General features: G+C 42.8%; 1 protein-coding gene across 1 annotated transcript; it reads left to right on the top strand.

Moving 5' to 3' along the window:
- Positions 1-1,009: 1,009 nt before the first annotated feature.
- LOC134140696 (deubiquitinase DESI2-like) lies at positions 1,010-22,691 on the top strand. The gene is given in 6 exon segments (XM_062576248.1): positions 1,010-1,032; positions 1,777-1,839; positions 4,747-4,823; positions 7,663-7,756; positions 8,746-8,887; positions 22,436-22,691. Coding segments are annotated over 6 exon segments (642 nt in total). The 3' UTR covers positions 22,679-22,691.
- The last annotated feature ends 1,164 nt before the right edge of the window (positions 22,692-23,855 follow it).

Raw genomic sequence — 23,855 nt, 5'->3', positions numbered from 1 at the left:
AAAGTGTGAAGGAATGCCTCCTGCCAGTCTGGATTCTTTTATGGAGCACTCTAGAAGTAGCTGGGGCCCTTGGTGTCCTCTGTTTGGATCTGCCATAGATCAAAGCCACAGATCTCTTCCTGGAATGAGCCAGCTCCCCCTTTTTCCAAGAGGCATCATTTCTATAAAGAATTTGGTGTTATGGTGTGTGATTTGATTCTCAGAGGAAAAAGGAATAAAATCAAGACTACCTGGCAGGGCAGATAGTCTGTTATAGGACCTCTGCTGGCAGGAGTGCTTTACACCCAGGACTAGCAGAGGATCGTGATTTGGCCATTCTCTTCAGTCCCTTGGCATGCTCCTTGCTCACTTGCAATGTCGGAGTACCACCTGTAGCTCTGCTCCCCCATAATTATTCTTCTTTTACACAAAGCTTTGCCAGTTGATTCATCGGGTGAGAGGTAGGGGGAGGGACAGGGGCAGGGGAAAGGAAGTAGTCCTACTGAATTATATGCAGATAGTGCTTTGAGAGTGAAGCAGTAATACAGTGAAGTCAGTTACTAGTTCATAATCTGCACCCATCCTTGGTAAAACTGTCTTGTTTAAAGTAGTGTGTGTAGTCATACAAGGGCATCAGAGCAACCGGACTAGGTCGAAACAAAGGTCCATCTAGCCTGGGAGCCTGGCTCAGATGGTCATCATGTTTAGATGCCTAGGGAAGAGTGAAAGAGCAAGGCAAAGTTCTTCCATTGAGTACTGTCAGACTTCGCAACTATTTGCTGAAGCCAGTTTGTTTAGCAACTCCCAGTGGATTTGTTTTCCATATGTTCACACAGATCATAAAGAAGGATGGGTTAGTGTCTGTTCAGTAATGGAGGGATGTGGTGGAGTGAGGTGTCTGGTCCGCAGAGTGATGATGAATGGAGTATAGTTTAGAGTGTCAATGGTTCTAGGGAGCAGCTCCCTCCTAGAGAGTTGATTAGTTTTGCTGTTCAACACAGGAATACAGGAAAGGTTTTGGTGATGCACCATGGAAAGTAATGATCTGAAGTGGTGAGTTAAAGGAGAAGTTAGTGATGGAAAAGCTAATGTTATAAAATTGAAATGAGAGGAAGTTCCTCTCTAGGTTTGAATTTTGATCCCTGGTCTATCTGTTGCTTTTGTGAAGCAGATTCAATCTGGTTAGTTTTTGTCCTTACTTTTCTTCACTTATGAGCTATTCTGTCTCTGCTGAAGATGGAAGTGAGACAGAATGCCCCAGGGCCCTCTGCGTAGAGTTTACAGCACGATTTTGCAGACATCATGCAATGCAGGCATGAATCACAAAAGTTCCTTTGAGATACTGCTGAATTCTCTTCCCTGGCTCTTTCACCTGACTCAGAACAGGCTACAGAATTATTTTTTTCATTCTGAGCAATAACTGATTTTCTCAAGAGATAAGTATTTGCTGATTCTTGCTACTATTCTTATGCTCAGAATTGCAAACCCCTTGGAGAACAAGGCCAGCTCGTGCATGTGTGTACAAACCAAGGTTCAAATCTGGCTTGGGTTCTCCCTTCCAGCTCAGCAAGTGACTGACATGTTCGCTTCAGCACAGCTTCCTCTAGAGAAAACCCGAGGGCTGTGCCAAAGTGCTGTGAAGCATTTGCTGCATGTTCAACCACACACCAGAGGCAGATTTTGCAGCACCCTCGAGACAAGGGTGAAATGAGGACAGAGGCAGCCATGATTCAGAGCTGCTTTGCATTTTGAACTTGATGATAGATAATACTGATGGGGTTTTTTTTGCATTTTCAGTGAACTTAAGATCCAAATCAAATCCTGTGTCACTAACACCCCTGTGTTATTAAATGTATTTGAAAGAGAGTACTAAACTAGTGCAACTTTCTTTTCAGTTCAAATTCAGGTAAGGCTGAAGTTGTTCCTGTTCAGTCTGTAACAGTTTGTTAAGGGGGTTCATACTGAAAAACACACCATTTAAAAATGGAAAAGTCCACATGATGGTCATAGTGCCGCAGCACCTGGTGTCAGTGAGAGAAATACTTTTTGCTCCTCTCTTCGGAGCCCGGGCATTGTATGTATTTCCAGACCTGTCCTGCAGCTCGTGTCTCAGCTCCCGAAGTTGGACAGGATGGCTTTCAGGAGCTGTGGCTCTGTGTTGGGAATGGGAGTGGTGCAAGGTAGGTGACGGGAAAAAGGGAGAGAACAAGGAGAGGTTGTGGTCTGATGGTGCTCTGCACACCGGAGGTGGGAAGGCCATTGCTAAGGAATAGCTGTTCTTAGTCAGTGCATTATTCTGATCTGGTAATTAAGGAGAGATTTTCTGTTAAGTTGTTATTTGGATCCAACACAGACTTTTAAATGGAACAAGAAGAAGCCATAGCTTAAAGTGGTCTTCAGTTTAACTTACTTGTTCAAAATACAAAGCCTCATTCAGATCAGCCTCTGAAGATGGCCCGGGCTCTGATAATTGGCAAAAGCATTTCTAATTTCAAAATCTTCCTTCATTTCCTGTTATTTGCCTGAGCAAAGCAGCTGGCATGACCTGGGCATGTTGTGCTTGTATTGTTGCTGTGAGACAATAGCTCAGTCCAAAGGAAGACGACAGCCTACTTACTGAGTCCCCTAGGAATTGTTACAGTGGGACTCCATAGAAACCAGTGCTTCTCTGAAGGCTTATCTGGACTGTCTGAGAGTTTGAGGAATTAACCCATGAGATCTGGAAGATGAAAGAACTGAAGTGAGGGTCATGTATCCATGGGATAAGCACTTGGGTCTCCTCAGCAGATGTGACTGGTATAGTATGGGCTCCCCTATGCAACCTTCACCCCTTTCTCCCTGGTCAGAGCAGCAGTGTTCCTGCTGCAGAGGACAGGGTGATGGAAATATGTGGAGAAGGGCAACAGAAAGCAAGGGTATGTCCCTAAAATATTAGAGGTGGTTTAAAAAGGGATGTTCACTGCCAGTTGATGCAGGGTATTAGCAGAGTTTGGGAAGTATTTGAACTAGCTCCAGTCCAATGCTCTGATCCAATCCTAAAAGCAAGAGTTTGTAAAATTCAAGGGAGGATGTAAATGGGTTACATAAGGTCTGAAGAGAGCGGTGGGAAGGCAACATTTACGGCATCATTTATAATGCCAAAACTCACAAAGAACAAGAAGCATTGTGGAATTTTCTGGAGAGAAAGGGAATAGCTGTATTGCCAGAGGCAAGCATTTTTAGAGACAGGGATTTAGGGTATCAAGGCTGACCCCACACCAAGTCAACTTTGGGGGACTGCGCTCTACATAGCAAGGCTACTGTGTTTTTCCAGTAGCAGTGGTCACACAGAAAGCATTTCCAGATGATTTATGGATCTACTACGGTCAATGCAATCACCAAAAATATATAAACAAGCAGCATGAGTAAAGTGGATGAAGTATGCCAGATTTCTGGTTACCTGACAGAGTTGATTCTTACTTGTGCCACAGCTGCCAGACACAGGGGAAGGAGCACCTCTGATGTTCTGGCTCCATCAGAAGCTGCTACCAGACCCAAAAGAGAATCTGCTTAATGAACCAGTCATGTCATTGGACAGTGACAAGTGAATAACATTCACTGTCCTTGCAGCACTTAACAAAAGTAAGATTTTGGTCACTCTTAGTTACTAAAGATGCATCTTCATTCCATGCTAGCTCCTAGTGAACTGTAAATGTTGGCACAGAGCAGTTTCTACTTGTAGCCTGAAAACATCATTTCTGTAACCAGCACAGTTCTGCAGCCAATCTAATAAATGCTTGTGCTTAGTAGCAGGGCTAATTATCTCCAGTTCAGCACTGCCCTGTCATGGCTCTACTGCTTCCTGCTCTAGAATTAGCTTAGCTGGGGCTTGTTTGGGTGTCTGCACTGTCCTTCACGGTATGGTAGAGACAAGCCCTGAGCAGTGCTTAGTGTAGGAGGGGTGTATGCATTTACTGGCCTGTAATAGCCCTCTGCTGTTAATATAATAGGGAAGTGATGGACCTCAAGGCAATGAAGTCGCTTAACAGCTCTTCTTGAAAATTTGTCTTTGAGTTGGGTGAAATTTTGGTCATCTTGGACCTAATTTTGGAGCTGCAAACCCTCATCTTTTCTGAAAATAGTGCTTGACAGTACATGCTGCTTCTGAGCAAAATGTTGACCTGTCTGCTTAAAGCTTTTTTTTTCTATAAAGCAGCCGCTGACGTCATTCCAATAAGTACCTCATGGTATTTTTCTGGCCTAGGGGAGGAATAGATCTGTCGCCAAGATCTCATCGCATAAATAGATCTGCCCAAAAACTGGTTATTAGAAGAAATCTTGGGAGGTTATGTAAAATGATGTGCAGAAAATATTTTTGGATTCTTTAGCTTAAGATCTTGAAGATCACATAAAACAAGTAAGTTGGTCAAATTGGCTTAGCGTTAATAATTTAGGCAAGAAGAGATATGAAAAATCAGACATCCATCCTGTAGCAACTGAGTCTATGTAGGTTTAGGTCTTGTTATATATAAATACAGGGAAGGCCTTGCATTGAGAGGGTGAGATGAGCATTTTTTTTTGCAGACCTAATTGCTGCTAGCTGTACAGATACAGTACTCACTTCTTGTGGTCTATAAGGATTCTCTGTTTGTTTGGCTCAGGACAACTTCAAAATCATTCCTGGCATTAGAGAAGTTGCCCTGAGTAAGGGAGATGGGGGATATAGCATAGACCAAGATCTTGTGTTTCTTTTCCACTAATGCTTCCAAACGTGGTTCTTCTCTTACTCTAGTACTGGATAAATGAATACACCTCCACGTTGGGGATTGGTGTCTTCCACTCCGGCATCGAGATCTACGGCAGAGGTACGAAACATTTCCTTTTCATTACCTGTAGAACCTGGAGATAACTGCAGGCCAGTCTTATACAGAAAAGAGTCCCGAATTTATACGTTTTGGCAAGAGATGTTTTGAGGAGTGAAAAATTCAGCCAATTCTCTTTTAAAGTCCAATGCTGAGTCCAGCTGGAACTCATGCAGTTCTACCATGAATGTGTAGCCTTTCTTATTTTCACCATGTAACTGCAGCCTCCAGAGCTTGTGCAGATGTATAGCAGAATGTTAGATAAGAGGAACCAAGCAATGCTGGAAAGATATTCTGCAGTGAAGGGAGGGGAAGAGAGAAATGGACAAAATGGGGAGGGGGAGAAAGAGAATGATCAATAGTTGTCTCAAGTCCTTTATATGAATATTTGTGCTGATTCAATGTTAAGATAAATCATTTTTGTTGCAATTATTTACCAATGTCCCATGATCTGGAAATCTTGGAATCTGGATTTCCAGATCTTGAAAACTGTCATTTTCAAATGGTAGAATTATAAGGAAAAGAAAGTTCCTTTGCAAGACTTTTAAAATGGTCTGAGGGGAAACATCTGACATTACTAAGTGCTGAACTAAGCCAAGCTTCCTGCAGAAATCAGAAAAGTAAAAGTCAATCAGTTCACTTATGGATGGAGATGATGATGGCTCTAGGCATTCATGTGTAAGTCACTTGCCTTTACTAAGGAAAGGTAGAAGTACAAGCATATGCAAAAGCAAAGGTATAAAAAGCCCCACAGAGGTACTGATGTTGACTCTCCTGATGAGCAGTCATGAGGAAGTTCAGCCCAGGCCTCGAGATCTGCTGTAGCATTACTAAATTTAAAATTGGTTCAGGGGCAGGGGTGATTATCTTGCAAAGAGATAAACCTTAGTCTTATTGCAACTGCCTATGATTGCTTGGAAGCCCAAGGACCTGCCTAAGTCATTAAATCAGAGTAGCTAAAAGGAAGCAATGCTACACAATGGTGCAAGGCTGTGACAGTGTCAGATGGAGTGCCACAAGTAAATTGACCCAAGCGCAGTCAGTCTGGGCAGCAGATGGAATGGGGTTCAACAGAAGGAAGCTGCCTATGAGAGAAGTTAGTCTGGTTTGACCTAGAGAAGGAGTTATTCTCAGTCCTGGTGGGAAGAAAATGATCTTACTGTTCAGAGAGGCGGAGGCGAGTTGAGCAGGAAGAAGGGCCTTCTGTATAATGTCATATTGAAAATTGGTGGGAAGATAACCCAGGTTGTGCGAAGTTGTTGACTGAGGCAGAAGGAAGGGAGAGGGAAACACTTTCCTTCAGGGCAGAGAGGGCCACTGTGATATTCTCTTTACTGTTTTATTCATAAAAACTGCTCTACACTGATAGTAACAAGCTGGTATTTTCTGAACAGCTTTTGAGTTGTTGCTCCTAATAAGTTTGGAAGTGACTAGTTTCAGTACAGCTCCTTTGCTGGGACTACATCACTGTGACCAGCAGCCAGGTCATGCTGGTGCCAGGGTAACTGGGTTACATGAATCCCTTGCAGCAGAAGGAAACAAGCAAAGGCTTCATCTCCTTGCATTACTTGGGCACATGGTTGCATTTTTAGCTGAATTCCAAATGGCAGTGAAATGATGAGGGATCTCTGAGGGCATGTTAAACCACCCCATTAGAGCTGTTCTTTTGCAGAGCTGTTTTTGTCCCCTTGCTGCTTGCTTGCTATATTGAAAAGAATCTCCATGTGGCTCTCCATCATATTTTGGAGCTCAGGGAAGTTGGCCAGCCTTGGAACAACAAAACAAAACAAAACCTGATGTCATTTGAGATAGTGGAGTTGAAATTAGAGACAATTGCACATTGAAATAAACCTAGTTATAATTTTAGTGGTTGTGGTAAACAGACATGAGCGTAAGAACACGTCCATAAAAACCAGAAGACTCTCTAGAAGTACTACTGCCTAAAAATCTGAGTTTCCACATGGTTTACCAATATGATAACACAGCCCTATCCACTCTGTGTTATCATAGAGTAACCAAGGATGAGGAAGGATATTGGAGAGTACCAGCTGTTGCTACTAGATGATGTTGAAGCTGATTCAAGTGCCCATTGCAGAAGGAACAGTCAAGGGGTCTGGGAAAACAGCTGTAGGGCAGTGAAGTCGAAGGACAGAATAATATCACAGGCTTTCAATTTCCCTCTTCAATATTAAGTAGGAATAACTTGGGATATCTCAGTTGTGTTTCAGCCAGTGCGATGCAGTAAATAAAAGCTTCAGTGTGCAAAGTTCCCTCTTGAACACAGAAGCTTTCACAGGTCATGTGAGATGGCCTGTGAAGGCCATCAGAAGGCATGATGAGGCCTTTAGGTTTGACCTGTGTGCTGAGGAAGTGCAATCAGCTTGGTTTTCTGCAAAGAATTCTCAGCAGTTGCCTGTAGATCCCTCTGGAAGAGGATTGAACCTACTCTAGAAAACATTTCTTTCAGCTAGGTGTCACCACTGATACAGTATTTAGTATTTCTATTTCTATTTTTGGTACTCCCATAGTATTTCTAGATGCCTCCACTGTAGATCTTCTTTTCATTGTCAGGAAGCTGAGACAGACTCAGAGAGAATTTTTGAGGAATTGTGACAAACCAATATTATTAGCATTGATGGAGTCTGCTGTGGAGCTGAGGTTGTGAGGGTATGCTCAGGCTGATAGGTAACCTGACAGAGAAAATGGCTAGAGTCTGGCCGAAACTGATTTTGGCAACTGTCCAGAGCCTGCTGCTGATACTAAGCCATGCATACAGCGGCCATAGACCTTTTCGTGACATAGCTTTCATTCATTACTCACAGTCTGTTTCTTTCCTTGTCAGAGTTTGCCTATGGAGGGCATCCCTACCCTTTCAGTGGGATTTTCGAGATCACACCTGGCAGTGCGGTAGAACTTGGCGAGACCTTTAAATTCAAGTAAGGGTGCTTTTCCACATCCTCCTTCCACCTTGTAACCCCCAGTGTAAGAAGAAGTCTCCTCTAGAACTTTCCCTCTCCTCCTTACTGCCTTCTTACACAATCCTGGCTCAAAGGCAGCCCTGCGGGGATTTTGAAAGTGTACACCATACAGGGAATAGTGCTGAGCTGCCTTCTGCAGAGTTTTAAAGCATACTTACAAATGAAGGTAGTTCTCTTTCCCTGTTAGGTTTGTTTTCAGTGCTACAAGTTTCACATGTCAGTGAAAATGAGAATAACAGTATGTTACGCAGAGCCAGAGCACAGGAAAATAGAGCTAGTCTTTTCATGAGTACCACCTATTTATGGATATCACACAAAGTATTGGAGGTACTCTCCTATGTTTATTACTACTTTATTGCAAGGGACAGATTAGCTGCTGGAGGAGTCTGAGAACAGGCCACATTAAGACACTATTTAAGGTGTTCAGTCTTTGGGAGATGGGGCTTGACCTTCATAGATTGCCACTTGACATTAGGGGTGTTGGAGGCTTAGCCTTCTAGAAGATTGGACACTATAGAGTGAATATTGAGAGAAATGATAGGCTTAAGGTATATGCTTTTCTACAAGATTCTCATCTTAATTCTTCCCCCCTTGCCCCCACCATGAAAACTGTCTACATCATGGGCACTTCTGTCCTACTGGAAGTTTCTGCTGAAGGGCGAAGGACAGGGTGGGAAGCAAGCAGACCCCTAGAATTGAGACTTCCCAGGTGGTGAGCAGGAAGCTGTTAGGCTGTTGCTTGTGCTGTACCTGCTTTGTGGATAATTTGAGGATATTAGTCTGCTATTTTGTTAGTTAGGGTTTCTTTGTCAGCCTCAGATATGCATGCTTGTGTTTGAAGCCTAGCCTTCTTGCCAATGCCTTGTTATCTCCTTTTGTCTGGAGCCACATCAGCATCTTTACCGTATCTTTCCATGTCTCCTGTTGTGTGTTTTGTTTTCAACTAGAGAATCCATTGCCTTGGGCACCACAGATTTCACAGAAGAGGATGTGGATAAAATAATGGAAGAGCTGGGCAAGGAGTACAAAGGCAACGCATACCATCTGATGCACAAGAACTGCAATCACTTCTCTGCTGCTCTTGCTGAGGTTGGCATAGCTATTCTTTCTGTATGTGAGCATTACTGCAGACTTCAAGCAGCGAAGATCAGGGAAGTGGGTTACCACAGCCTGCAGGCCAGAGCCCATAGTTGGATCTACTGTCTCTGTCCTTAACAGTTTTGGAAGCCCTTTGCTATTTAAAAGGGTCAGTATGGTGGAGATGCAGCAGGTTGATTGCAGGTTTTGTCTAAACTATGTGGGAAATCAGGAGTCTGGGGAATCAGGAGTGTAGAGCCATGCATTTTAGCTTCTGAGCAGGAATTCGAAGGCCTATCTAGCATGCAAATTTGCACTTTTTTATAGCAAGAATACAAACAGCTTTATATGATCTGCAAAGGTCTTTAATGGCAAAGGAGTAAAAATGGCTTATCAGTGTTCTGCTAATACAAATTTATGATATTCATGAAGTAAGCGCCTTTTTCCTCATTTAATATATACCATTCACCCCCCCCCAAAAGGCACGGAAAAAAGTATTGAGAAAACATAGATTTTTTTTCTCTGTTGCTTATACATTTTAATGGACAAAAAATCACTGTGAATTACAATAGAGCAGTTATAAAACTGAATAGAAGTTATTTAAACTCTGCTAGATGGAAAAAACGTTGGTCATCTGAACATCAGAAGAATCTTGAAAAAGAAAAAAAAAAGTTAAAATAATTAGTTCCTGCCATAATGTGTCTTGTAATTTCCTTGTTGAATATCTTTGTAACTTCTGTCATAATGCTTATCTTACACCTCCTTGTTTTGAAAACAAACTGCTGTAGAATAGATTTAAAGTGAGGGAAATCCACCTGTGCCCTTATGAAAAAACAAACTGAAAGTAATTCCTGGGATAACTATAAGTTTTCCTGCAAGGACCTGCAGGTTTGAGGTCCCAACAATACCAGTGCTTTGCAGGAATACTCACTGCAGCAGTGGGCAAAGTGGAAGTATGCTGTGAATAATGTCAGAGGTACGGAGAAAGACATGTAATTCCACATACTGTCCCCAAAAGTGCTTTTGGGCATAGAAAAGGATAGGTGCATGCAGACGCAGGGAATCATGAAACAGCTTGTCAGAGGGGCTCTTTTCAAGGTAGGAACATGGCTCATGATTGCCCTGCAAATCCACAATGCAATTTGAACTTGCAGAAGGCAGATAGTAGGCAAGGCAAATGCGTGCTTGGTAAGGCTTGCACCCCCAAATGCAAAGGTGAAAAGTTGACTGTCGGGGTTCAAATGTGAGCATGTAAGAATATGCTGCTGATGCACAGACACATGGTACAGGTACAGTTCCTGAGGACAGGTTCTTTAGAGAAGCAGCAGGTTACAGTGATGCTTTGATAACAGTAGCTTGAGGATCAGAGGAAGGTCAGAGTAGTTTTTTTTTTTTCTGTGAAAGTTTTCTGCTCCAGGTTCTTATCAAGTCTGATGATACTATTCAGTGCTGAGTGTCAGGATCACACCATGCCACTGTAAAAGATTCTGAAAAAGCTATTGCTGCTCAGCCCATTCACAAACAGCAGATCCCTCATTTGACATTCCACCAGCACCTTCACCATGGGAAGGGAGAAAAACATCCTTGAATGAGCACCTGAACTGGAAAATAAGTGGAATGAGTCAAGGAAATCACACTTTCTTTCTTAATCAAGGAACCAGAATGATCACCATATAAAGAAACTCTTCAGCAGCTTGCTTTGGGCCACACGACACAATTATTAAAGTGTGGCTTTCAAGCACCAGAGAAGATAACTCCTCTTATTCCCTTGTAGTCTTAACAGTGTTGGGACAGCAATAATGTCAGTGGATTCTATGAAGTCTTTTGACAAGATACAAAGATAATGTTTATTATTAGGAAATGGATTGAGAAGCATTGGTTTGATTCACCTTGAAGACTGCTGATGTTGCAACTTTTTCTGAGGACTGCAGCAACAGAAGGCCACTGTTTTACTCTTATCATGTCTCTGCTAATTGTTCTTGAAAGGAGTATGATTTCTTTCTGATCTGTATGCATAATTTAAGTACCACAGAAAAGGTCATAGCCCTCTGTATGTTTTAGCAGTTTCTCAGCTTGGAGTTATTCATTTGTCTCACAGCTGCTGTAAAACCACGCTACATATATATTAAAAGAGAAGAGCAGGCAGGAGAAGGGTGAGCCTGTGTCAGTAGGACCATTTTGGATCCCTAAGAACACTGTTTGAGAATCCCTAGGAGCCCCCAGAACAAAACGTGGTTCAGAAATACTTGGGTGAACTGGGAGGAATTCCATTTGAGTCAGCAAAAGCTGAATTTGGCTGCAGGACTGCTAAACTTGCTCTGAAGAGTGACCTGAGGGATGGCAAAGCAGAGTTAAATGTCCCTATTCACTTCCTAAATGATCACATCATTTTCATTTCTATCTAGAGAAAACTATCTAAAAAGACTAGAACTGACCCAGTGGTTAGTGAATGGTACACACCCACATGTGATCTTTCTTCAGAAGGTTCTTTAAGGCCATCTGGACTTGAAGGATTGCAATCCTTTGAGGAAAACAGATTGGCATTTCATTATCCAGCTTCCTTTTATACTCATTAATTCTTTTCACTCCTTTAGTCCTTTACATATTAAAGGATCCATTCCCTCTGTGCTCAGCATTTTGAATCCAAGAGACAGAGCTCAGATGCCATTTGCGTAAATGGCTGGAACTCAAACTAATCGTTAGAGCTGAACTTGAGTTTTCCGAGTAAACATTTTTGGTTGAAAATAACAACTCATTGAAAGTAGAGCTTTTAAGAGGGATCTACCTTCCCTCTACCCGCCTTTAATAAAACTTGTAGTAGAAGAAGTGTTGTGGGTTCAAACAGAGCTTTTAACTGGAGAGGGGCACACATTTTCAAGTGACAAAAAGCTCCCTGGATGAAGAGAAGCTGGGGTGTGGGAGAGCAAGTTGGACCAAAGATTTATTCCAACTTGCTCTTTTCTGCTGTGTTCCAGCAAGGACTCTCCCGAATACTAGCCATGAGGCATTCTGGAGTAGGATGTCTTTCTGTCTCTCCTGTGGGAAGCATCCCACCTCAGCAATTTACATGAAGAGAGATAATACATTTTGGCAGGAGAAAAGAGAAATCCTAAATTGAAATTAGCATGCTCGCAGTTTTAGAAACTCATTTTTAAAGTCATGGGATTTGTGGAAGTTTCCAGAGGGAAAAAAAAAAAGAAACTATTTGGGGGATTGAAAGGGGGGGTTGGTTTTGCTCTGAGGTGGCCATAGAAAATAGGCCTGGGAGATAACAAAGTGAGCTTGGACTCATTCTTCTTTGACATAGGAGGGGATGAGAATCTTCTAAGCACCTGAGGTGATTTAGATCAGCATTGGAAAATCCTTTAACATCCTAGATAGGGCGGGCCCCTACAGGTAAGGATTATAGACTCTGTCACAACCAAATGCTTTGCAGCCACAGATTGTTTCAGAGGTCTTAGTGCCACAGTGCTAGGATCTGCACCCTGGGAAGTAAATAGCTCCCAGCCTCCTGGAGTTGGCAGGACTCTCTCAACTGTGATAGTCCAAAAGGAGGTCGCCCATTGGAAATACCCTGGTGATTAGCATGTGGGGTCTGCACAGTGAATTCTGCAACTTGATGATTATTGAAGACTAAAGGAGGCATGTGGCATACCAACTATTGATGCTGACACCATGGATTATTAAACCTGCAGGCCAGATTGAATTGAAAAGCTTGGGAAAGCCACACAAAGTGAATCTTTCTGGGAGGCACTGGGTGATCTTGGTACAATTAGGCTTGCATGTGGATCACATCTAGGTTGGACGCTAGGGTTTCTTTCCCCTTCTCTGTGTATTATGGGTAAAGAGCTGTCTTAGTGATAGTAGGGATGGGGAGGAGGAGAGGATTTGTCCTTGTGTCAGTGTTATAGCAGCCAAGGCAATATGCATCTCCTGTAACTGAGCTGCAGTGTAAGGTATCTCTGCAACTGGTATTAGAGCTATGTCTGATAGATATTTCTTTGGTGGTGTGGCTGCCTTGGTTGTCCTTTGTCACAGAGGTTGGAGTCTTGGTGGGAAGAAAGGGAGCTTGCTTTACTGGCATAGGGCATGCAGCTGCACTGAACTACTAGCAGCTGGGAGCCAGAGCGTATCCTTTTCTCTCCAGCTATTCGCTTTTACTTTCTCAAACAAGGCAAAACTGATGGCACATATCAACTTACCTCAGAGTACTCTTTTCCTTAAAGGAGTTTGACTTTCAGCAAATTCTCTGAAAGAAGTAGGTTTGCTGAGTCACAGAAACAAGAGGGCAGCTTTTTAACCATCAATGAATAATTCAACCCTAAAGCTTTTCAAGGCTGTCCCCAGACACATGTGAGCCCTGGCTATAATGTTATTTAAATCTAGGAAGCTTTTCTTAGCCTGAAAAAGCTATTGGAGAGAAAGGATTAAACACCAGAAAAGAGAACTTCAGATGTCATTTGTGTCACAGTCGGAAGAACAATGGCTCTTACAAACTAGACTTCAGCATGTCCTAAGTAGCCAAGTAATCCCCATGGTTTCCTTAGTCAACAATTCCTTTTTGTTTGACTCTTTTGTGATGAGGAGAGAGGCTTTGTGAGAAAGGTGTTTTGCTATATAAAAGCACTTGTGCCATTCTGTTGTAGTGGGGACAGAACACTTCAGTCAGATAATAAGGGTCGGGATGGGGGGGGGGGACACGAAATAACCCTCAGTTCTTTCAGGGCATGAAAGAACAGCAGGAAAGGTTTATTTCCTGGTGCCTGTGTCAGTCCTCACTGAAACTAATGGAAAGATGTTCTTGATGTCACTAGCCTTGGAATAACATTAGCTCTACGGGGAGCAGGCTGTGCTTGTTTGCTGTTTTTAAATACCACACACATTTAGAAGAAGTTTATTAATAAAGACATCTTGCATCCATAAGTTATCCCCATGGTTTCAGATGGATGTCATTTTTCTTTCATTTCTGCCTGCAAGTATGCATTGTTTGACTGCATGCTATTTAAGCAACTGCTATATTACATTCCAGATGTGGCTCATTTGCAGGAGAGGAAAAAAAAAGAGGTTTCTAGATGTAGCTTGTAAACTAGTTCAATTTATGAAGTATTTGGAGACCCCTTGGAATGAAGGCTGCTGTAAAAGTATAAACTTCTTTTCCATCATCAACATTTCTACCCTTACTGTCCTGAAGGAGTCTTCTAGCCTAACAAAAACGCTTAGAGCAATAACCCAGATAAACACCTTTCAGCTCTCTTAGTCCATCTCTTAGTCCCCATCTATCTGCTTGCACAGGAGAATGGTACTAGATGGCAAGTAATTTGATTCAGAAATCAGCTGTCCCCCAAATGGCAAATTATTAGCACATCATTTCAATTTTTTTGAAAATGGTCTGATTTTTGCCATTTATGTCTCTGCAGTTACTCCAGGTTTTCACTTAAAAGTGGTCTATCTAGCCTGGTGGTGGTGTTAATATGGATGTTTTGCACTATCTATTTTGCAGCTTGCTTTATCTGCTTTTTTTCAGCTGTCTTCCCAAAACCAAAAGCCCTGTGTCCTTACCTGTTACAAATAAACATAATTCCTTGGAGCTAAGTCAGTTCTTACCATCTGGGGAACTAATCTCTAGTCATGTCACCAGGAAGCCTTGAAGTCTATGTGTGCATGGGAACAGATGCCTCCTTTTCACAAATGAAGACAGCAAGGAAAAGCCCTGTACTTTTCACCAATGTCAGTTGATAAATGGAATGTGTCGGAAGAGTAAATGAACACCTAGTGTGTTGATAGGTTTTTGAGGACTGGAAGCGTAGCATGGTAGTTCAGTGAACTATGGATAGCAGAAAGTCTTCTTCTGTTCCTGGAGTGTCTCTCTCTTCTCATCATGTCCTCGTCCTCAACAACTTGCTGTTTACTAATATTAGGAAACAATGCTTGAGACTGAAAAACAGGCTTTTCTTGGTTAGCTATTCAGAAAAAAAGATGCTATCTGTGTCCATCATTCTATTGGCAAAGCTTGGCATAGTCATGTTCATCATAGCCATAACACCTGAAAGGATGACCATATGAGGCACAGCTATTCTCAGTCATTGGTCTGGAAACAGGACCTGCTAGAGGAAAAGAGTTTGTTTTTGCACCATGAAGAATGGCATGATTATACGAATGAATTACAGTTGTGCATTTATTTGGTGAGAGAGCCATTATTTTAAATGTCACCAACAAGCCTAGACTTAATTATATTCTTCTATGGTCATCTATTATGAAGCCGCTTGCTGCCTACCATGTCACCCTGCAGCTGCTGGCTGTACTTCTAAGTGTTGATTATAAGGGCTTTCAAGCTCAGAGCAGCTACAGCCTTGCTGCAGGTACATAATTAAATAGTGATGCCAGTCATAGTTTGGCTCTGAATGTGGTTCATCAAGATGTCATGTAGTCACATTTGCAGCCACTGTCCCTTTCCACTGGAGGCCTGGTCAGTGAAGGTAAAACAGCACCGTAAGTGCTGAGGTGTTGTAAACTAGCTGTCTCATTTGGCCCAGAGCGACTCCATCTTCTCTGCCCTTGGCATCTCTCTGTATGGAGACTCCCACGAGGAGGCAGCTCTATCCCACTGCCATTGGGGTGCAGAGATTTGTCTGATATGTTCCCATTAGCATCATAGGGGGAGCAAGACTGTTGGTATGAGTGACCTATCACTCTTCTTACCACTCTCCCTTTTCCTTACTCTTGGCTAGTCTCAGTGAGGTGGTGCAAATGTTCCTTCTGCTTTATCTGGGAGGAATGCCAGCAATCCCAGGGAGAGCTTGTATGAGAGGCAGTGTCCTGCCCGCTGTGGAACAGAAAGGGATTGCACAGAAGATCAGGGGCATTTTAGACAGCTGCTTGGATTCATTTGAAAGGCTTTTACCCTTCTTCCCTTTGCCTGAGGATACTATCTCCTAGAATAGTGTTAATATGGATGTTTTGCACTATCTATTTTGCAGCTTGCTTTATCTCATCCTAGCCTCATTACTGAGCTCATTCATCATCATCTACTATTTCTCAGCTGCTCCCTTTCCCCTGTAAGACAGAGGCCATTTTTGGCTCTACTGAATGTGAACTGCATGCAGCTTCATGGCCCAGTGCCACTTAGTCTATTCTGTTGTCTCTACAGGCTAGTTATATTCCCTAAAGTGTAAATTGTAGTTTTTACCCTCTAACTATACAATAAATCAATTTTAAGCAATTGATTCTAGCATGCCAAATACACTAAGGTGAGACTGTGCTTTCAGATGTGTTGCAAAGACTTGCATCTCTTTCAGGAATGTTATTTTGCATACACATACCCTATGCATCAGCCAATAAGGAATGCAAAGCTAGAGTAATACTCCTTGTTGAGGTACTTAAATTACCCTAGCTCTGCCAACACTGGGCACTAGTGCTAACAGTTTAGCTTTTGCAAGGTGATAAAAAACAGTCTTCCTTTGTATTGGGTTTATGGTTTATTCCATATTTGGCCAAGTACTAATTTTATTACATTGCCATGCTTCTGTTTTTACATATGTTTTCTGGCTGCCCTAACAAACCCTGCAAGCTTTGCCTGGGCAGATGTGCTAGTTTGTATATAATGGCCTTTTTGTGAAATTATAATCATAGAATCATAGAATGGTAAGGTTGGAAGGGACCCCTGGAGATCATCTAGTCCAACCCTCACCATAGCCTGTACAGGGATTGAACCCACGACCTTGGCATTAGCAGCACCACACTCTAACCAACTGAACTAAACCTGCCCCAATAAGAATCTGTGCCATACTACCTTGGCCTCATAGGAGTCAACTCATGCAAAGACTGTGGAAAGACTCTAAAAGCTTTGCTCCTACAGTGCTGTGAGAAACATGTCAAACTCCTTAGGTACCGGAAAAACCCTTTGCATTTTCTAAGGTAGACTAAGGGAAATATTATACAACAGCACAATGGATACATGCCTTATGTGGAGGCCGCCTCAATTTTAGCATAGCTGCTATGCGAGTGGCAGTGGGTGGTTTAGTAGATATTCAGTGCTGAACTCTCAAAGGCTCAATGTCCAAACAGAAATTGGACTAGTTCAAATTTTGTTTGAGAGACTTAACATTGCCACTGCACATCTTGATTTTAATGGATGGGAGCATTATGTAGTGCATTTGGGAGAGACTGTTGAGGTATATCTGCCCCAAACGTATGTAACAGCTAGTTGCAGTTCTGACAGACCAAAACAAGAGATCAGGCTGCCTACCCTCTTCATGAAGGGCGGTCTGCATTTCTTCTGAGGTTTGAAGGAGGGGTTGCTCTCCCCTCAGACTTTGGACATCTGTAGAGACAGCGATGAGCGAGGAGGAGTGGATCTGACTTCAAGTATGCTGACACATTAGTGGGGCAGCTGGACCCTTCTGGCCCACCGTCTTGGTAAATCTGGAAACGTCCTGTGTTCTTTGGCAGGGTAAGAGGTGGGAGAAGGAATGGATGAAGAGTAGAGTACACCTAGAAGGCATTCCTACTTTTCTACAGCCTGCCTGAGTTTAGCAATCACATCATCCTCAGAGTTCTGTCCCCATGGGAAAAGGACATCCATTTGCCACCAGTAGTTTAGGGTTTTGTAGTGGTGAGTTTAGTGAAGCCAGTAACTTCCAATACTCTGTCTGGAGACTGAGCAAGCATTGGTGAGAGTATTATTCAGAACACAGTTTGTGGCATTAGTATTATGCAGACTTCACTGACTACTGTTTTGTCAATTGTTCTCTATAGCTTTGGCTCTGTAGAAAAGCCTGAGATCTATTTACCATGTCTTGCTAACTAGACTGCATCTTTTTCCTCTGTCTCACATTATCATCTTCAGTTTATTTTCTAGGTATCAAAATGTCCAAGGTGATTTTGAGGATATGCTTATAAACCTGAATATATCACTACTATTTAAGGAAACACTGAACTGGCTGAGAAGTGTAAGGTTGCAGAATGTAGGATGAGGAGAAAGAGTATAGGATTTAGGAGAAATTTAGATAACTGCATCCAAAGTGGAGATTCTAAAAATCTATGCTGTGCTAGAGCTATTAGAGCTCCATCAGAACTTACTTAAAAAATAAAAAAAAAAACTTTTTTCCTAAGTACCTTGTGTTACACTTTTGTGCATGGCCTTACTCACCCTAATTGTGTCATCCAGCACAGCTCAAAACCTATTGCATGCAAGAGCTTTCTCCTAGCATCTAGAACTAATCAGCCCTTCAACTTCTTTTGAAGGCTCAATCTGTTGGACTATCTCAGCTCATGCTTTCTATATGCTAATAGCCTCAAACTGCTCACAAAATATAGCACAGACTTTTACTCTTTGTTAAAACATAGCTAGAGAAGTAAGAGGACAACAGCAGGTCATTGATTAGCATTATCCTCCAGAAGGCAGAAGATGGGATTTAAACCTGTGTCTCCCAGCTGCTAGGCTAAAAGTGCTCCCCCAGCCACAGTAAATCTTTAAGGTCTCATTGAGTGACTATGTGAATCCTAGATTTTAGGGCATTTTGGGGAGGAAAGAGTCATTGGTTGCTGTCCTTACTCCCAGGGCTGTTTGTTCATTTTACCCAGTGACTGTTTAGTGCAAAATGGTGTGGCTTAGGATGTTCAGAGGCTCTTTTTATATCCCAAATTAGTTGCTTCTTGATGAGTTGAAATGCTGGTGTGGATTTGACAGCTGCCCAGAAATAGCACCCAAACTGTCAGGTTCCATTTCTCCCTCACATTTGGCTTCTGCCATGAATGTCTGAACTGCTATTTCCACTTGAATCTACAGATGCCAGCTGGGTCATCTGCAGCTGTTGTGCAGAGTCCACAGAAGAAACTGTAGCTATGAGAGACTCATCTCTCTATCATGAAGTGCCACACAGTGGAAGCTGTAAGTATGTGCAGCCTCCAGAGAATTTCTGCCAGAAATGGGAATTGGTCTCTCAGTAGGTAATTAGAAGCTACACCCACTATCCCATAATGCTGGATTTCAGTCTGTGGTAGTGAGGATCTCAGCAGGGTAAGCAGAGAATCTTCAGGGACCTCGCAGTGAGGGAAAGATGAGGAAAAGCTATGCTCAGCAATCTCCTACTCATGAGAGGCTTGTAAAGCTTATGGAATCCCTACCTTGGCTGAAGTGCTTCAGATTTTCTTGCTAGTAGCCCAGCCTCTCAGGTACTCCTCAGGGTTGCCCATCTCAAACACTGTTCTGCCTCAGCTAGATGTCTAAGCTATAACTAACTCCTGATATATTTTTCAGACTTACATTTCACATAGGCTTAGCCCTTTCGTCTCCCTGTTTGCTTCTTAAAGATTCTTCTCCAGTCAGCCAGATACCGACAGGGTCAGCTGCTTTCTTGAGAAATGTCAAGGTTAAGCTCCGCTAAAGGTGTATTACATTTTCTAGAGTGGTGGGTTGGTATTTCCTGAAAGGATGATAGCAGGTTAATTTGATTTGATGGTCAAGACCAGTCATTCCAACCCGTAACAGTTTATCTGCTGAGCCTGAAAAGACAGGCGCATGACCTTTTGCAGAGAGGATTGTCTCCTTGAAGAAAAACACTTGTTTGGCAAGTGCGATACCTAAAAAAGAATTCTGCCAGTGGAAACAATTGGTGGTTCCAGCGTTATGATGTGAATTGTTGTTCCAGTGTGCAGTTTTCATTCAATAATTGCTCTGAAGAGCTGCAGTAGGTAGATTTTCTGTGGATCTAGATACAATTGGAAAACACCTACTTCATCTTGCTTGTACTGCTTTATTTAAGCTTCGCTGGCTTAAATCTCATTACAGTCAGGTTTATTTGATGTTTTTCTATTAACTATGTAGTGCTGGATACTGCAGGACAACAGACTTCACAGCAAGGAGTTGAAAAGAGAGGACCAGGCTGTGGTGTTATTGGCATTCCCTACAGTTGCCTTTCTGCTCCTGTTGAGCCTCACGCTCTGCTCTACAGCAGTGCCGAGGCTGAACTGGCAAGAGACAAGGACAAGCCAGACTGAGGAAAGGGAAACCACTTTGACTTCATCAGTATTTTTAATCTTCTTAAACTGCCCTTTGCTGATTGATAGCCTGCTGCCCACATATCTCTCAGTTCTTTTTATGGCTCTTCCTTGCCTCACTGATTCATTCTGGGTGAAGAAGCTCCTATAAACAAAAAGAAAAGTCCTCAGCATCACTTCCAGACTGAGAAGTGTTATTTCAGTTGCCAGGGATCTGCTTAGGAAAGAAAGCCAAATCTTAAAACAGTATTGCCATTCCAGGCACTCTTACCTTTTACTGTTGCTTCTGCTAATTTTCCAAAGCATCATTGTTATCCTAGTAATATCTGTGGGAAATTCTTAATGGCTTATGACTGCTTGAGAACTCAACTCACATACATGCACACATCACAAGCAATCTAAACAGAGTCATTATCTGCATTGGTAATATGTTGCCTAAGTTTCTGAAGAGGAAGAAAGAGAAATGCTACAAAATCCAGAGGCAATTCTACTGCATTTGTTGGCTTTGGCTCAGGTTCACTGCTTCGGTAGATAAAACTTTAAAAGTGTTGTGCAATTCAGCATTCTTCTTCTGAAAATGATCAGAAGTGTCTGATGAGAACATCAAATGGATCAGCAAATTTTCTATGAATGAGTCTAACATGCAGGTGGAGAGGACCTATGTTTATGACAGACTCTAGCAATGGAAACTAGGGCTGCTAATAAAGGAATTGCCCCAGAATACAAATTCTTAAGACTAGAGATTCATGTGGTTGAGTCTGAGGTTAAGTAGAACGCAGCAGTGATAAGGACTGCAACCAAAGTTCTCAGGTTGTAATTTATAAAGTAGTGGGTAAAGAACAGGGGTCTGTGCTTGCAAGTGATTTTAGCAGTCAAATCATTCTGTTCACTCTCTGATGCCTAATAATAATGTCTTCAATTTCACATACTGATTTCTCCACTTTGAAACAATGCATGCCAATGTAAAGTGAGTTCCCTAGTCAAATTAGCACAGTCACAGTTTTGATTTTTTCCACACCTTACTGGAAATTCCATGCTGCTGGAGTAAGCTAATTTCCTTGGGGTAAGCTAATTTCCTTCCTCAAAGTGACTATTGGAGCAGGACTTTTTTTTTTTTTTTTTTGTCAAGGATATGCACATGAAGGGTCTACTGGGCATTTGCCATAAGAATTACAGTGCTACATGGCCCATTCAAGGACTGTGTTCGTTGTACAGAAAACCTGAAAAAATTTTTAAGTATCTAAACAATACATTTCCATAGTTAGCAGCAGACATCTCAACAAATATTCTCTTCGGTGATGACAAACAGACACCCTATTAGTTTTTGCAGCAATTAGTATTTAATTAGCTAAGTATAATTTTAAACTGGGAGAAGGTGGGAGGAAGAGCAAGGGAATTTATTACCTGCCTAAGATGCAGTATGGACAACTCTGGGACCACTGAGCCACATAAAACATGAAACAAAGTCTGCAGGGTAGAATTTCCTCTCCTCTGTCTTGCTCTAGAGCAGACAGCGGTGGGAGGGAAGGAGAACTCAGGTATTGTGACTGTTGTAGCTGCCTCAGACTGCAGGCTCTAGTATGCTTGTGTAGGGCCATACAGGCAGTATATTTACTACAGATCGATTCTTGAAGCATCCCAGCTGGTTACTTCCACATGCTCTGTCTGTGTCTGGTAAGGGAAATGGTAAAATGCCAAGGGAAATTTTCCTTATGTGGCCTAATCCAGATACAGCTACTAAAATCTGGCACCTGTGCATATATGTGGCCAAATGCTAGAGAAGAAAGGTCTGCAGTATGCATCAAATTGTTTCATTCTACTGAATATGATATGACTGCTAGCAAAAGAATATATTTGCTAGCAGCATGTAACCCAAGTCAATGCCATGAGCATGTATGATGAAACATGGGCTTTATGAGATGCTGGGCATTTATGCTTGTTGCTTTCTTTCTCAAATTTAGGAAATACTATACAAAGAAAAATTAAAAGACAATGTGCTACAATAGGAAAAGGACCATTAGATACTGTGATTAGTGCTATTTTGTGGCTTGACTGACCTGGTGTGTTAGTATGAGGGAAAAAGTGAGCAGAAAGAATAGCTTTCCAGGCATCTTCATTCACCTAATCAGGCCCAGCTGTCAGACTCCTCAAGGTCCAGCCAGCAACAGCCTGAATCTTTTTCTAATATTTTTGAGCAACTTGCAACATGAGTGTCATGGTCTTAATTGAGAGGCACCAGCTAGGCCTTTCTTCTCACCCCTGGACTACCTGGAGAACAGAGCAGCCAAATGAGTTGAGGGCCACAGACTGTATTCCCCTGTCTCCTCTATGTTGCCGATCAAGGGCTGTAGCTGGCAGGGCTCTCTATGTGCGTCTAGTAGGCTAGTCACTTGAGTCTAAAGCTGTTTCTGACTGCAAAAGATACACTCTGTTTTCAAACAGCTATTTTCTGAGCAATGGAGAATTCATGCTGCTGAGATGGTGATGCTGATGGGGATAACATTGCCACCATATGTATGTTTTGGTACTATTAACCATGCTCCTTTCCTGTTTGCTCCACAGATCCTATGTGGGAAAGAGATCCCTCGCTGGGTAAACCGCCTGGCCTACTTCAGCTCGTGCATCCCCTTCCTCCAGAGCTGCCTCCCCAAGGAGTGGCTGACCCCAGCAGCCCTGCAGAGTCACATCAGCCTCGGCCTCCACAAGGAGGAGCAGGGGGACACAACAGACGAGGAGTCTCCCTCCACCTCTGCAACCCCCTCAGCCTCAGGCACCTCGCGAACCTGTAGACATACTCGAGTCTAAGTTGTGCCCAGCATGCCCTCGAACACTATTCTCCTCTCTCTAGTACTATTTCTTTCTGATGCACCCTTTCGCACACCTTGGTTTCTCTCTCCTCTTTTTCTTTGCTTGAAAATGCAGCCGGAGGGAAGCCCCCTTCTACTCAGAGGGTGAAGCTACAGTCCCTTTTCGAAGGGCTGCCATGATTGTTGCTTGGCAAAATGACTGTGAATTTCAACACTGAGCTGAGGAGTGTGGTGACTGAACTGGATTCTCCTCCCAGGGCCTCTGTGCCCCTCGATCCACGGTGAACTGCTGGCTCTCTAGGGCATGAGAGCATGCGTATGGGCAAGGGATCACCATACTGTGAAGTTCCTTGTCTGGAACTGTTTTACCTTTCTATCTTTTCCCCCACCCACTTAAGCCTACCAGCCTCCTCTCCATTTTTGGCAGGGGTTGCCATTCCCCTGTGACATATTTCCTGCCAACACTTAATGAAGGAAGCTGAGCCAGAGCCCAGCTTTCTTATCTCTTAGACCAGCAACAAGCCCCAGTAAGCCCCCACCCTTTTGTAGTTATCAGGTTTCTAAATCATTTGAAGGACAAATGAAAGGTGCTGCTGTTCTACAACCACCAGTTTTCAGTACTCAAATTTAAAACCTTGAATGACTGCTCTACTCTTGAAAACAAAAACAAAAAGAACCTAGAAAATAAATGTGTTACCATGACTTTTCTTTGGGATCAAAAAAGAGGATGGAGCGAGTGCTTAGAGGCAGCTACCGAGTAGGTGCAGAGACGACTGTTTCCCATATCAGTGCTCCTTAGCACAGACCCCTTTCAGTTCCCCTACTTCTAGGCAGTGTTCCTCATTCGCTCTCTTTCCCTTTTCCCCTGGTAGGGGAATATCTCTCCTTGTTGCAGGTTATACTTTGAGGAATGGCCCTCTCAAGCAGTAGGGTGAGGAGAAGGAATTTGCTGGTAAGTTCAGTATTTCTGTCAGCTTTTCCTCCTGCACTCACAGACCTAAAACAAACGACCCTCCCCCAGGGTATCTTTGAGCAAATCCAAGAAGATAAAAACTATGTAACTGGTGAACCCAAAGAATGTCCACTAGGGCTATGCCAGGAAGCATGGATGACCCTTCCCACGTGTGGGCCACCAAGGTGCCTTCTGTTATGTGCACTATTTCAGTGGCGTGAAA

The sequence above is a fragment of the Rhea pennata genome, chromosome 5 (genome assembly GCF_028389875.1).
Source record: "Rhea pennata isolate bPtePen1 chromosome 5, bPtePen1.pri, whole genome shotgun sequence".
NCBI lineage: Eukaryota > Metazoa > Chordata > Aves > Rheiformes > Rheidae > Rhea > Rhea pennata.
The sequence above is the reverse complement of the archived record's forward strand: the minus strand, read 5'-3'. Positions and strand labels throughout refer to the sequence as shown.